This window comes from Buteo buteo, chromosome 5 (genome assembly GCF_964188355.1).
Source record: "Buteo buteo chromosome 5, bButBut1.hap1.1, whole genome shotgun sequence".
Lineage (NCBI taxonomy): Eukaryota > Metazoa > Chordata > Aves > Accipitriformes > Accipitridae > Buteo > Buteo buteo.
In genome coordinates, this window is record NC_134175.1 from 2,814,563 (window position 1) to 2,829,782 (window position 15,220).

The following is a 15,220-nucleotide window of genomic DNA, read 5'->3' on the forward strand; positions in this document are numbered from 1 at the left end:
CAAGTGTTCTGTCAAATCTTTTGATCATCTACATCCCTGCAAATGTTGTCACTTGTAAAAGAAGCTCAAACGTCAGCTATTATGAGAATAGCTGGAATATTTTATATTGTTTGAAATAATGTTTTAAAGCAGATATGAAGGGTTAACCATCTAATCTGGCTAATGCTTAATGGGACCTTTCACCCTGAATGTTCTTTCCCCAGTGTTGTCATTAAGATTTATTTGAAGAATGTTTAAATATCAACAATAGTGGTCATGTAAAACCAGCCCACTGCAACCCAGTGGACTTCCAAAAAAGCTGCAAGTGACCTTATCCTTAGGATCATCTTATTCACTTGGAAAAAAAAAATTGTATTTTATTTGTTAATTTTTTGCTGTCATGTTTATGCTCCTATTGAGCTTTGTAGGTATAATGCATGTATGAGGGCTGAATTTTGCCTATCATTCTTGTGTATGCTCTCACACTCCCAGAAAAGCTTGATTCAAGTGTCCTTCAGACCAACATTGTCAGATCAGCTAATCAGAGAAGAGGCAGTTCGGAGGCTTTGCAGAGCAGCTGCAACAGGGGCAGAAATACAAGTAAGGAATGCTAAGAACTAGCACATGCTGTTGGTCTGTTACTTCCAGATATTTGTTTCTCCGGATGGTATTTTTATCATAAAATTATTTGCATATTAATGAAGCCCAAACTCACGATCCATATAAGACCTGCCTATAAAGGACAAGAGTGTGACTGTGCTGGTGCACTTAATGTGTAGTCTGTTCACTGAGCAATAATTTAATTTCATGCTAACAATTTCAAAAGCATTCCTAGAGGATTTTCTTGCAAATGCTAACTGCAAGTATACTCTTAAAAAAAAAAAAGTTTCTATACTTCTTGCAGATTTACAGCATACATGGACTTCATATGCAATGCTGTGGGTCAGTTAATTTACGTAAGCACCTATGGTTGTCTTTAATTATGAGATAAATAGGTAAAATTCCCATGACAGAGACAGTCTTCTTACTTGTCTGCTCCAATAGGGGAACTCTTTTTTAAGACGGAGTAAAATACGTCCATTTCAACTTAATTTTACATTATTCATAGAATTATTAGAAATGTATGAGATAAATGCACTCTATCATCTCTTAGGTTCTGTAGCCTTGGGCCAGGGACTGTGTATCTGTAAACTGATGTCTTGATTGGATTACCAGTGATCACCCTCAGTGTTATAATGTCTCCGTGTGTGTATTTGCAGAAAAGGAAGAAAGATGAAAAGAGAGAGGGAAAGAAATTAAGCATTTCCATTACCAGACAGCAGTCTTGCAGACACCTTGTAAGAGATGGAGGCAGTAAATACCTGACTTCTCTGTGTAGTTCTGAACAGCCACAATCCGAAGACTTAAAGCCTGAGTAAGACAGCAAAAGCGTCTTGTACTACGTAGACAATATTCTCTTTATAAGTAGTTTAATAAATCTACTAAAGCCTATAGGTAGACAAGAAAGCAATCTGTGGAGAAGAAATAGCTTTAGCTATGTTGCAAAGGCTGTTTCCAAAATTAGTACTGCTTTTAAGCCACACAGCTGTACCCTCTCATGTAAGGCAAAGAATCCCTTTATGCATCAGAGGGATTGAAGACTTCAAAGAATATATCAGAAAGCATGAGATGTGACTGTATGGGCAAATTTGACTGAACCAGCAAGGGTGTTATTTTAAAGGGCAACTAGAAAGCTGAATTTAGGTACCAAAAGAGACTACTACTAATACACCTTTTTCTGAACAGGTTTAACAGAGCTGAATACATTCAGCCCAGATGGAAACCATCTGATGGCCCATATGCATGGGGTTTTTTGTGGGGCTTACATAGTCCATCATATCAGTCATGGTCATCTTCAGTCTTGGAAATGTAAAAATGTGCTTTTTAAATAGTCATTTTACAATATGTGTCCCTCAGTGAGAATTAACATTAATAGCACGTGCTGTCTAGAAACTTGGATATTTAGATGCAAAATCTGATACTTGAGGTCCCCTGTTTAGCATATAATTCAACTTTTTAGAACCACACTTCTGCCTAACCTGAGGAATTTAGAAGTGTTTGAAGTAAATACATGCTTAAACACCAGGCATTTGGCTGTACTGGACATTAGGTATTTTTGACTAAAATCCCATGTCCATTGCAATCTATTAATTATAATTTTTAAATACTTTCAGTACAGGTCACAAAAGTAAAATTTATAGTTGAAAACTCCCATTATGAAGTATAGCTTGGCATATTGCATTACAGAAATGTGATCATGTGTGATTACGTATCATTGAAATGATGTAGAAGTACTGGAAGACACTGGAATACTTAATGTATTCAACATAAGGAAATCGTACTGAGTTTAACAGTATAACATCTATTCAGTATAACATCTATTATCTGGGTTTATAATTTTTATTCTCTTTTGGTGAGAAAAGCAAGCTGCTTAGTAGGGTAGGTCCATTTCTGTGTATCAAGACAGTCGCTGAGTTTCACTGTTATGTTCAATTTTGAATATATGACCAAGAAACAGTAAACGCAAATAGCTCAGTAGGTATCTATTTGATTTCTTTTTCTTGCTCTCTCACTTACTAAGATGATTCTTATTCTTGGATTTTCTAGTTCAGATGCTTATATGGCAGCCCAGGCTTTCCTGATGAGGAATTTCAGTGGGAGGTTTGAAAAATTCATCATACCGTGCTTTGTTGCAAGTGGACAGATCGATGAAAAGAAAGGCTCTGGAAACCTAAGCTGCAGGTATTTGCAATTAGATATTTGCAATTCATGATAGTTCAGAAATTTGAGGGGGAAACAGTGGGCATGTTAATTTATTCATTTGGGGAGGAAATTTGCTTTCTGATCTTAATTACTTCATAGGTCAGTGGTAGAAACTCATGCTTACAACCCACTAGTTGGATAAGAATCAAACACATAAATATAAAAGCAGCTCAAAGAATAGTTGTATGAAAAATTTAAGCCAGATTTAGTTCATATTTCTGCTTAGGCATACACAAAAAAGTCAGCTGCCAAAAATTATGTATTGATTTGTAATACCAATTTAATGATAACCTGTGATATGAACAGAATAAGAACAGATTTCTGACAATAGTTTTTATTTCTGTATGCTCCAAGAGCAAATATCCTTTTACTATCTCTCTAGCCCTTACAACACTTTGTACTTGGAGTTGCACTGTCCAGCTGTAGCACCATCTGTTGTGATCACTTCAGATAATGGAAAAAACACGGTCAATTTTGGTGATGTTGCAGTAGGTATGAAATTTGAATTAAAGTTTTGAGTTTTTTCTGTCTGACGTTAATCTCTTCTGAGCATAGTATTGCATTTTCTTTTACATTGTTCCCTTGATTTTCAGAAGTCAATATAGAAATTAGTGCTGTAATAGGTACTTAGGTGGAAAATTAGGAGCCTATGTGGCCAGCTGAGGCATGTAAAAAAGCAGACTTGATCCCAAAATAATGGAATCAGAGGCTCTACAAGTGACTGTCCAAATTTGAAAGTATTTTGGTGAGCTTTGACTAGTGTATTAGCCATAGAAATGGAGTGAATGTTTGGCCCAGGTAGAAGCACGAGTAAAAATGAGGAATGGTAGTGCATGAGTGAGCATCATCACTTTTTGAAATGTTTTCATTCCTGTCAGGCCACAGAATGATTAAGCGAATTACAATACAAAATATCTCCCCAGAGAAGCTGGAAGTATCCTTGTTTGGAACATGTAAGTTAATCTGCCATTCAGCTGCGGTTTAATTTGACTCTTTATCTGTAGGAGGAACTGTTTGACACTAAAGCAAGTCGGAGGTAGCAGATTTCAGACTGAATACACATCTTTCAGAGTGAGGCAGGTGATGTGAATGATATATCAGACAAGCCTAGGTGACCTACTGGAAAGCTAATTCCATTCCAGCCTTTTAACTGCAAATAATTCTGCATAGAGCCAAACTTGAGAAGCACTTAACCACTTTCTAAAGAGTATAAGGTACTGATGACAAAGCTAGTTTCACTACAGTATGACGTAGTGGGAAACGAAACCATCTCCTCAATTTTTGCACAATGCTTCCCTGAATTTCTGAATATCTTGTAAGAAGAGGGTACTACGCTGGCTTGTCTGGGTTAAACTGTGTAGGATAATATAGGAGAAGGCATGTCCCGGATCTTGGGCTGTTAATGACCCATTCCAGGCAAAATCTGAAAATGGAGTTACATGGAAATCTTATTGACTGGAAAAGGATCTTGCAGCTATTTGAATTCAGTGGGGAGCGGGGGGGGAAATTGGATTAGTTCTTCTTTTCTCTGAGTTAGTTACTGAACTCTGAAAAAGCTTATAGACAGTTGGTTTGTACGTCTTTGGTCTGAACAATACTTAGAATCTGTTCTTACATCTTTTTCCCCAATCTTTGTTTATATATTTTTCCTTGAGTTGCACTATTTTAGCTAGGATTCTCAGTTCTGAATCCCAATGGTCCCTTCCTGTTGGTCAGACCAGTTGGAATGCTTGAGCCAGGTGAAAATAAAGCCCTCATCATCTCTTTTTGTCCAAATGAGAATAAATGGGTGAGTAAGAGATATAACAGTAATGGGGTAAAAGAGGAGAGATTGAGAGATGTAACAGGCTGTGTAATATACACGTATTACTGACTGGAATGAGGCTGTATAATAATAAGAAAAACTTGTTACCTGTGCATAGCCCTTCCCAACATTTGGATCTTTGTCTATGCACTAAATCCAGAAGTTCTGTAGTAATGGCCCATTCGTGGGAGGGGGGTCAACTGGGAGGGGTGGGGGATGTTTTCCTTCAGCGAATGGGCTAACAGACATCCTCTTGGCAGTTTTGTGAAACGCTGGACATCCGGACGGCAAAAACCAATCTAACCCTAAGTATCACTGGTCATGGGGTGATGCCATCAACTGTTTGCTCTGTGGAAGAAGTACTCGATATGGGATATGTCATAGCGAGAGAGAAGGTGACTTCCACATTCAAGGTAAAGCCCTCTATGCTGAACCAGAAAGCACATCAGCAATTTTTGTAAGCAGGAAGAGAACTTCTGTAGTTTCTAGTCTGGCTAGAACGTAAGGCTGAGTGGCAAACTGTAGACAAAAGAATATAGCTTTAAAAGTGCATCTGGCAGAGCGATTTGGTGCTGAGACAGTTTCAGGCCAAAGGTAACAAAGCTGTGCAGGGAGGATCTTGTTAGCTGCTTCTGTCCTGCCTGCAGTCCATACAAAAAATAGAGATCCAGTACCTTCTATAAAAGAAAAGGAGAAATGGTCTGTGTGATTTTCTCCGTAGATCTAGCCAGTATGCAGAGGGATGTGAAGTCAGAAATGCCTTTGCTTTTACCAGTGTTAGAAATATTTGCTCTCTTTCTTTAATCTCTCCATTAGTACTATCACAACTGAGGCTGCTCTGTGTCCACACAAAGCAGTGACAGAGGTACGTGGGTGAAATGCAAAATTGGTCCTACAAAGAACACATGAGGGTCTGCCATGGTACAGTCTAGGGAAGTTTAACCGATTCACTCATTCACATACTGCAGATGCCCACAGACTCAGAAACAGGCCAAGATCTAGGCATAATTTTTCTCCTCTCAGATTTTGTCTGTCAATAACCCAAATACATTACTTGCTGCAAGACTCTTAAAAGGAGCCTGTTCCCTGTTGTTGGGGGGCAGGGGTTGACATGATCCATTACGGGTAGCAATAACACATGCTTTTGGTGGCATCTGGGTACACAGTAGTGCAGTAATGCAGTGAAACAAATTCAGCCAGTTCACAAACTATGGATCCTACAGGCTTGATAATCAGTTTTCTTAATGAAAATGCTGTTGTGTGAATTAATGTCTTCAGATACAGAACACTTCCACACTGACCCTGCAATACTCCGTACAACTAGATTCACTTTCATCAACAAGGGACAAAGATCAGCAGAGACTTCCATCCTTTATTACGTCCTCTTTACAAAGAACAGAGTTTGTTGGTAAACTTGCTTTTTAATTTTCTCTTTTTCTTTTGTTAAAGACTCATGAAGTATAAAGCAACATTACCTGGCCCTGTTAGATCTACACTACTGTCAAAACCTGGGGCATCACATTGCTGAAATTAAAGGCATAATTTTGTTTCCCCAGTAGGAGCTGTACTAATTCTTTCAGTATAGGTAGCTGTAAATTTATGCAGCCTGAGCAAATATCCACAGCTAAGGAGATAGCAGTGTTTGCGTGGGTTTATTTAGATTCAGTAATTGCATACTAAAGATTACATTTAGGGATGTCCATCTCTGTAAAAACACATTAGAATATAGGAGGGGTTTGGTGACGCTTCTCCAGTACCTCTAGAGATGAATGCATTAAACTGATAGATGGATTTATCTGGTATTTCTGACACCCTGTTCTGCTGCAAAACCATGTATCAGGTCTTATTTATTTCCTGTTCCAACAAAAATTAAATGGGTTTAAAATATATGAAGTAGTAAAGCAGAGCTGTTGTCCTTTCTTATTTGTATCCTCATTTTTATTTGCCAGGAACACAGAACTATAATGGCTTAAGTGTGTTCAGCATCTTTCCAACAGAAGGGGAAATTGTTGCTGGGAAGAGTCAGGATTTTATTGTTACTTTCAGTCCTGATCATGAAAGTCTGTACTACTCTGACCGTCTCAAGTTTGTGCTCTTTGGCAAGGTGAGACAGTCAAGATACCTGGATTATGAAATAAATGTCTAAATATGACCCACGGTGATTTTTACCACCATGGGTCTTAACAGGAGTTTCAAATAATTATATCTAGTAGACAGCATTTGTAGGCAGAAGTATTATCTTTATTAGATTAGATATAGGTAGGAGATGGCAGGTTTGGGGCCCACTGACTTTTTAAGGTTTTAAATATTCCGTTATTAATCCATAGCAGTAGTGACTTGGGATTCAGTCCTGTTTTCTGCCCAGCTGTCTGCACTGCGTAAATGAGAGATGATGGGAGCTAGGCTGCTGCCACACTGCTGAGCACAGCTCCAAGTGGATTCTCTGCAAGTAGCATTTAAGGGCAGCGGAGAGCAAAGCGACACCTGCGCCGTGCAAACCGACAGGTGCTCTGAGGTCCAGGAAGCTGCTTCTGCAGTCACTCAGCATGAGGAAGGAGGTTTCCATCTGTAGAGCAGCAGTTGAGCTTAGATGGAGCCCAGGTCAGGATACACAGGCTGGCAGCATAGCACGTGGCTTTATGCCGTGTTCCAAAAGAGACTAACCAAAAGCTAATGGAGGGTGCCGACTAATGACCATCCGCAGGCACTGCAAACACAGAGCAGAAACTGGTAGTGAGCAAGTAAGCACTGTTTCTGTCCTTGCAAATTTTGTACCTCCGGATTATCTTTGGAATTATGGTTAAGAATGCAAATCGGACTAAGTTGAAGATGAGTGGAGACTGGTTCTAGTTCACAAACTAGGCAGATAAGTTTTGCCTCTTTCAGTGCCTTTAGTATAAATAGTTTGTCCAGTCCACTCCTGAGGCATGTTGCCCAAGAATGAAAGGTTGTTTAAAACAGAAGTGCCTGAGTGGACAAGACAAGGGGAAGATGCAGGATTCTTGCATTAGAGTACAGGGCCTCTTGGCATTTATATAAGCAGATGATGTAATAATTTCTATGCAACTGATGCTGCTGTGTCAGTATTGCAGTTACATTGGTACTTAAGCTGTAGCTGGCATGTGAAGCATTCTTGTCTTATATAGAAAATAGCCCACGTGATCCACCTAAAGGGCGCAGCAAGAGATCATCCAATGTTTGTGGAAGGGGGAGTTCCGCTAGATGTGCCCATTGAATCCTTGGCTGTGACATTACCTACGTCATCACAGAAGGCACTAAAAGGAGGTAATGTGCTACCACTTACGCTTTATTACAAAACAGTGAGTGATAAGACACGAGCATGTTCCTCATCCTTTATGAAAAGGTAAATTAAAGGTAACTCTTCCAGAATCAGAACAAATAAGCACTATGGTATAGCCTATATTTGTAACATACCAAAAAAATGCAGGAAACTTTCTCGTAAGGAAAGATTTTCTCTTCATTTTAATGCAGTTATAACTTAATGATGATCTTCTTTCTTTGCAATTTACCTTGCAAAAAATGATTGTAATTTAATGCTACTATGAAGTATTAAGATGCATTTGCTTTCTGCCACTTCTATAAAATTATTTCATATGTAATAATGTATCCTGGAGTCTCCTGATTTGTACTGTTATGAAGCAGACACACTTTCGGGGTTTGAATTTATCCTTCCTTAATTTCTTAGGACAGGATCTGTGTTCAGAGACAGTATATAACCAACTCATAGCTCCTGAGCTATAAATAAATCCAATCACATACCGTATGCAAGTAGGAATATAGTACACACAATGTATGTGCCATGGGGCTAGAAAACAAGCATGAATCTTGATAAACAATTAACAATTACAGTTTGCAATTGCAAATTAGCAAAACCTCCTTTTGCTTCACTGTAAGAAGGATCTCCTTATCTATGCCAACTCATGAATTTGCTACAACGTCACTTTGTTTTGAACCATCCTGGTGTAATTTATGCTTGTTCCAAACTGGTAATTGCTCAGTTTTGACTGTCTTGGAGTTTACTTGATTTGTATTTGTTTAGAGCTACAAGAACCGGTGAAGTCCATTCTCCTCATGCTGGACTACATCGAGGGAGAGAGTTCTCCAGTGCCAGCAGTGACAGAACTGAAAGTTGGAGCTATACAAACAGCTCAGTTTGCATCTAAGAAGGTGAGGAAAATAAAATGTGCAGTTTTATGTCAGATGCTATAAGGAATACTGACAGTGCACAAATGGCTACTAGTTCCTTCTGTCAAAAATTCAGTCTATAAATTAAAAAAACCACAATTTTCAGCATTTCTGACAAACTTTACATTATAAAAGCATCAGTGTTTGAAAAGAAAAGATTATTTTTCAGGGGCTACTATGAGGAATTAGCATTATCATATTAAGTCAGCAACAAAATTAATTCAGCAGTTTCCTTCCCTAATTCTAAAATACAGAAGTTTGAGCACAGAACTGAATTACAGGTCTGATCCTGTTATTTCAGTATAGTATTTTTTGACAACTCGACACAATGAACAAGATGGATCCTTGCAGTTTCAAAGGGCAGAAGCAATCTGGGAAGCCGTAGGCCCACATATAGCATTTGGGCAGTGCAGCCTTTAATAAACAGTCATTGTGTTTGAAGGAGCAGAAATGAGGGTGTGTTGTGTGTGTCTCTCGTAGAACGTGGAGTTCAGTTTTGATAGCCTGCCACTCCTGCAGCAGAAGGGATTCACTATTGAATCTGTGAAGGGAACGATTGAGCCTGGTCAAGTAAAATGCATCAGTGTTTCTTGGGTGCCACCTGCTGACTTTCGGGTAAGTTACAGTTGTTACAGCATGTTGCTGCTTAAACTGGAAGTGTGTGGCAGCTGTTTTCACCGACTTGTAGGAGCAATACAAAAGCTGATCTTCAAGATGTCAGCAGTACGGGCTGCTTTGACACATTGGGATGACAGAACACGTGTGGTTACCAAGGGGAGTATATGCTGGTATAAACACTGATAGGAGAATAAAAGCCAGGAACAATATGTGTGATTTGGAGGCTTGCTACCTCACCACAGACTTCATTCATCTTGTGCGATGAAAAGAACAAGCATTAGTCGCTTGCATCTTACAGAACTTAGAGTAACTTCTTACAGGTCACTGCATGATGTAGCACCAAAAGGCCAAAATGCTGCTGCTGTCAACTAAAAGGCACAGCTTTGATCACACTGAAGTGAGCTTTTTAATGCCCCCTGTGCGAGAAAACCTGTGGTCCTGCTGACACAGAACTAACTTTACATGGATCATTCTGCTGCAGCGTTCACATTTCTTTTGGCCATGGGCTGCCTTTCCTTTGGTATATTCCTGGAAGTCAGTGGGGCCTTTTGGAGTCTCCATTTTATTAACTGCTTTAAGAACCCCGTTTCCCTGGCTACTTCTGCCTTTTTGTATTGCAGAGCCTAGGTATGAGGTCCAAACATCTCTACAGGGCTGTGACTGCCCTTCCTGATTCATCTTCCTGGGCATTCATGGAGACTGAAAGTATTTACTCCCCTGCTCTTTGTTGTGAGCTGTGTGTGGGATGGCAGAATGAGTAGCTTGTTCCAAAATTAAGATTGCTGCTGTCATGTGCAGAAAGAAGGCAGTAGAGTTCCTGGCACGATGTGTCAGGTTGACATCGTGCCTCTTGGTAACTACTGGTTGTTACATAAGATTTAACACTAACTGATGGCTAACAGGATCCATTTCTTTCCCAACCCTCACTGCAGCGTACTCTGTTGCTGCTGTGCCCAGTTGTCATGGCTGTAATATGGTGACGGTATCTGTAGCACTCTGGAGATGATAGAATGCTTAGTCATTGCTACTTTACTTACTGCAGTATGAGCGTTGCGTGGAAATATAAAAGAGCCAACACAGTGGGAAGTGAGGTAATCTATAGCTATAACTGGTACATCTTACAACTGAGATGTGAAATACTTGGTTTAGAACTTGATCAACTAATTTTTTTCTATCTACAAAAAAAATAGGTTGGATTTATGTGTGGATTTTTTTGTAGGCCGATGACCCTCTGCTTGTGACAGCCCTCCTGACCTTAAAAAGTGATATTAAGGAATCTTACCGAATTCTCTTCATGGCAAAAGTTGTGTCTGCATATGCTCCCACTAAGTGAGGGAACCAAGCTAAATGGAAAGGAAGATGGAGGCTTATATTACTGGGAAATCACTGAATCTCAGTTGAAACATGGAAAGATTTTCAGATTGTTGCAAATGTGAGGGGAGCGGGAAAGCGGGAAGGAAAGTGACATGTCATATTTCTGCTTTTTTCCCCAAAAATTTCTATGTAAACTCTGTTTCTACTAGTTTCATTTTCAAGCCAACTCTGTGACAATAATCTTGTGGCAGAAGAAAGAATTGATGAGGGGCCCAAGTAGATAGAAGTGCTGTTAATCGCAGTGTCTTCCAAAGGTGGGCATTCCCTCAGGAGGAGTTATCTTTTTTACATCTACCTGGGTAAGTTTCAAACAATGTATCTTTTTCCAATTTCAGATGCATTTTAATGGTTTTGGAATATCTTTGACCTTTTCCCTCTTAAGGCCAGAATAAAGCTGCTTATTCAAGTCTCCTCCAAAGTGTTTGGGCAGTCATTTTTACAATACGGTATGAAATCTTCCTGGTGACACATGGTCAAGGAGGAAATAAAGACCATGCTGTTCACTGAATCGTTGGATATGGTTAGACACTTGCCCTAGATCATGGCTGTCCAGAAACATTGTATTTCTATATTTGCTTTCCTCCGAATTCTGACTAAGAGTAGATTTCTGTGTGTTACTGGGGAAGTTGGAGTGCCCTGCAGGTCTGTCTACTGTCAGGAAGCAGTAGCTAGTTCAGGGAAGAGAAAAGTACAGAGGCGCTAGGCTATGGAGAATGAAGGGACCAGGAAGTTAGGAGACATCATGGATAATCTTTCAAATCTTACACTCTTTCTTGAATCACAGTAAGTCTGTGGCAAAATTCCCTCACCACTGCTCCAAAGGTATATTGCCATTTGGCCCTGTGTAGCTGTTAAAATTGCTTTAGATTATGCAGTAAGAAAATAGAAACAGACTGTTTGTAAATATCCCTGAGGTAAAATGTGTCAAGCTAGTTGGCCTGCAGGAAAAAGCAGTAAAGCAACTGTCACAAGAAATACGTTAATTAGTTTTCCCCCTTCTATAGAGGAAGCTTGTATAACTGATGAAGAGGAGTTCCTTGTTTTTCCAAAGACGGTACATTTGATCCATTCAGATCTGTTCTCATTTAATAATGGATCAAGTGGCTGCGGAGTTACTTAACTCTTCAGTCTAAAGGACTACGAATGCTGGAGCAATAAACAGTCACCACGGGAGGAGGCAGGAGCAGGGAGGAGGGTGGCAGTGCTAGCCAGAGACAGCTCTGCCTTCATAAGAGAGGCACCGAGTATTTCTTTCTGCCGGCACAGCTGGGGCGGTCGGGTGGAAGTTGAGGACAATGAAGTTTGTGTGCTGGTTCTCTTACAGTCCTTGCAGCCCTAAAAGGGAGATTAAAGTCCACTACATAAAATGAAACTGTTGCAAATAGTGCTGCACAGTTGACAGTTACCTAATGATAGGGAAGTTTCCAGTAAGCAAGGAAGGGCACCACATGTTGGGGTGGAAGGTTTATTTCAGGCAGTTAATTTGGGGGTATCCGTTATGTGAGGATCCTTTAGATTTCCCTCTTGGAAACTGAAAAGTGACGGCTGAGAATAAATTAGTCTCTGGACTCTCATAACCATATAATCTGCTGAAAATAAGTCTAAAATTATCTACCAGGAAACAACACCCCTGTCTTAGGAACCTGCTGCTTCACAGAGGTCAGGTCCAGTGAAAAAGCATCCAAAGGATTAAAAAAAGTAAAAAATTTAAAGAATACACGTAAAGACTGTAGTGATGTTCAAAAAATGTGGAGGATGCTTGCAAGAATAGGAAGGTGGCTTAGTAAGCAGAAAGAAGGTGTGTACACAAGGACTAGCTGGTCCAACCAACAGTATTTACTTGGACACTGAATCTGAAAGACTCGTAACAACTTCAGAGCGCTCTGGATGCGTCCATTCAGGTGTAGAAGTTGGAGGGTCAAGCACACAGCATTATATTGGTGCACTCAGAAAGTTAAGCTGGTTATAAAGAGCAGCTGCCATTGACCGGCTTAAGTCATTGTCTGTACTGAATAGCTTAAAAGGTAAGCAAAGGGTGTAACCTATTTTTAACTGCATTCTTTGGACTTGATCTTGAGAACTTACATGAATAATTTCTCAGACTTGAAGTGAGCACAAGGTTCTGGGTTTCACTGGTCAAAGTTCCCATGCTTAAATCTAAATGTGTATTCATTTTCTCCAGGGGGAGTGTTGCACTGTGATAATAAGAATAGGTTACTATTTCTGGAGTACTGAAAATAAACTGTGCTTGCAACACACCCGCTGACATTCTGTAAAACACTTAAGGAAATCTGAACTTTTTTTACTCTCTTTCATGAGAGAAAAGCCTGTTATTTTATCTCGGGCCTCGAAAGTAATCATATTTGACTCCTTGGGGGCATAATGGCTGATCCTTGCAGGACTGGGTTTTCCTTTCCTATTGGATTGGTTTTGTTCTTTTGGCACACATAGTTCAGTGTTCCTAGCTCTTGCATGAAGCAATACACGAGCAGTGAGGGAGATAAGCTGGTGCGAAAGGGAAAAGCATATTGATGTGGGAAAGCAGATCCATTGTAAAACGTGACGCAGGCATGCAGACTATGCTTCTTCATCTGAACACAACTAAAACTTGAAAGGTAAAAGAACAGTTAGTTTTTCTGCAGAAAGTAGCCCTTGAATGTTTTGCTATTATTCAAATGAGAATTACCACATTTCACCAAGGAATAGAAAACAGTGGGATCCTTTCCAGAAAAAAACAACTAATCCTCTGATGTATTTGCTGCAATTCTTGGGCTTGATTTAGCATTTGAGTTTGTCAATCTAGAGTAAAAACATTGCCCTTGCTAGACATCTGACAGAGCTTGTTTCCTTGAGTAAGCTGACTGAAGTGGAAAAGTCAGTGCCTAAACCCTGTGACAGTTGTAGGCTCTTTCATCAGTGGAGCTCTTTAGTTGCTTAAAACCTCTTGCTTATGTGCGTGGATGTTGAGCAAGCAAGCCAAGGATTCACTAACAGATGACTTCTAAGACAGAAATAACTAAGATAATTTGATTTAGATTAACCTGGTTACTTTTGCTACATTTTTAATTGGTGCTGAGCCTCTTTAGAATCTTCACAATGCAAATTTGCAATGATCCGCAGCGCACACTGTCAGTCTACTGAAAATTTAGGAATCCTATGTGGATGCTCCTACCCAAACAATTCTTACGTATCATGGATATGAAAATAGCTTCTTATCTTTCCCCAATACAGGAAACAGAGATGACTGACTAGTGGAAACAATTCTGCTAATTTAGACACACCAAGCTGAACTAGAAATAGTGGGTTCGTAGGTAATTAATTCCCTGAGGACATTGCATTCTACCTGCATGGCTTAATGCCAAGTTCACAATCCCCAGAAGCAGCTCAACATGGCAGCTCTAGCCTTCATACAAGTTAATCTCTTGAAGAAGCAAAAACCCCTGCTCAATACTGTTTCCAAAGCAGGTTATCTATCAGCAATCATAGCAGATTTGGTTTTAAAATTGTCAGGAGATTCTAAACATGTAATCTGATGTTACCATATTATAGACTCCAGTAGGGATGGAGCCCTTATTATGAGGATAATATGGAAAATGTAATCTCAGAAATACATCTAAGATTCCCAGAAGCTTAAGTTTTCTGCTCCTCTAACTGCATTTCTGAACATTATGCTTTCAGACCGAGTTTTGCAGCTGTGATCACTTTTGGGTCACTGGATGCAGACTCTTGTGCTTTCAGATTTGGATCTAAATGCAAACGTGTTCTTTTTGTCTTTGATGCAGTGCTAGTTTAATAAGAAAGCAATTCACGTCCGTGTATGATCTTTATAATCCTTAAAAGCTATATCTAGCTTATTTCTAAAACAGAAGGGAAGTGAAAGAATAAGTATTAGTGTCACACACATGTTATTAATACATGTTCTGCTTATCCAGTGACCTCAGAGATTGCTTCACACTTACAAATGCAGCTTTTCCTAAATGAGCAATGATCCCATGACCCTGAGCAGTCCTGTAGGAAAATACTTTAGCTAGCATGCCACATGCCATTACTAAGCCTTGAAACGCTGTTTTTGAGCCTTATGGAGCAAAAGTAGTGGATGTCATCTGGAGAATGGTCTATCGAACCCCAGGCTTCCAAGCTACTGTGTCTATTGTTGCTCCCAATGGCATGATTGCCCCTGGTGTATTGGAGCTTATCTATGCTTCTTATAGAAGAAACCTCTGGCGACTTAAGTGCAAATATATTCTCTTCCTGTTGCATTAAAATCTTAAAAAAAAAAAAGAAAAAGTCCTTGTATTTTGTCCCATTCTCATTACTGGAGGAGCTTTTATATACGCATCCACAGGCACACCTCTTAGATATCAGGGATGTCAACAGATAGGTCAAAATGTCATTCTTTATTTGATCTTCCCCTTTCTTCTCCAGCTGAAATCTTTA

At 39.6% G+C, this 15,220-nt stretch overlaps 2 protein-coding genes across 2 annotated transcripts in view; one reads left to right on the forward strand and one right to left on the reverse strand.

Annotated features, from left to right (window-relative positions):
* The window catches only part of CFAP74 (cilia and flagella associated protein 74), a 50,604-nt gene extending 39,210 nt beyond the window's left edge, over positions 1-11,394 (forward strand). The window contains exons 27-39 of the mRNA XM_075027193.1: positions 472-579; positions 1,239-1,393; positions 2,626-2,760; positions 3,164-3,273; positions 3,660-3,715; positions 4,451-4,570; positions 4,846-4,998; positions 5,864-5,993; positions 6,535-6,689; positions 7,732-7,870; positions 8,646-8,773; positions 9,272-9,406; positions 10,629-11,394. Of these exons, the coding sequence (XP_074883294.1) occupies positions 472-579; positions 1,239-1,393; positions 2,626-2,760; positions 3,164-3,273; positions 3,660-3,715; positions 4,451-4,570; positions 4,846-4,998; positions 5,864-5,993; positions 6,535-6,689; positions 7,732-7,870; positions 8,646-8,773; positions 9,272-9,406; positions 10,629-10,742 (1,638 nt within the window). The 3' untranslated portion in view covers positions 10,743-11,394. The remainder of the gene's footprint in view (positions 1-471; positions 580-1,238; positions 1,394-2,625; positions 2,761-3,163; positions 3,274-3,659; positions 3,716-4,450; positions 4,571-4,845; positions 4,999-5,863; positions 5,994-6,534; positions 6,690-7,731; positions 7,871-8,645; positions 8,774-9,271; positions 9,407-10,628) is intronic.
* Positions 1-15,220, reverse strand: part of GABRD (gamma-aminobutyric acid type A receptor subunit delta) — a 113,686-nt gene that overhangs the window by 66,548 nt on the left and 31,918 nt on the right. The window contains exon 2 of the mRNA XM_075027177.1: positions 1,292-1,389. The gene's annotated coding sequence lies outside the window, so the exon portion shown is untranslated. The remainder of the gene's footprint in view (positions 1-1,291; positions 1,390-15,220) is intronic.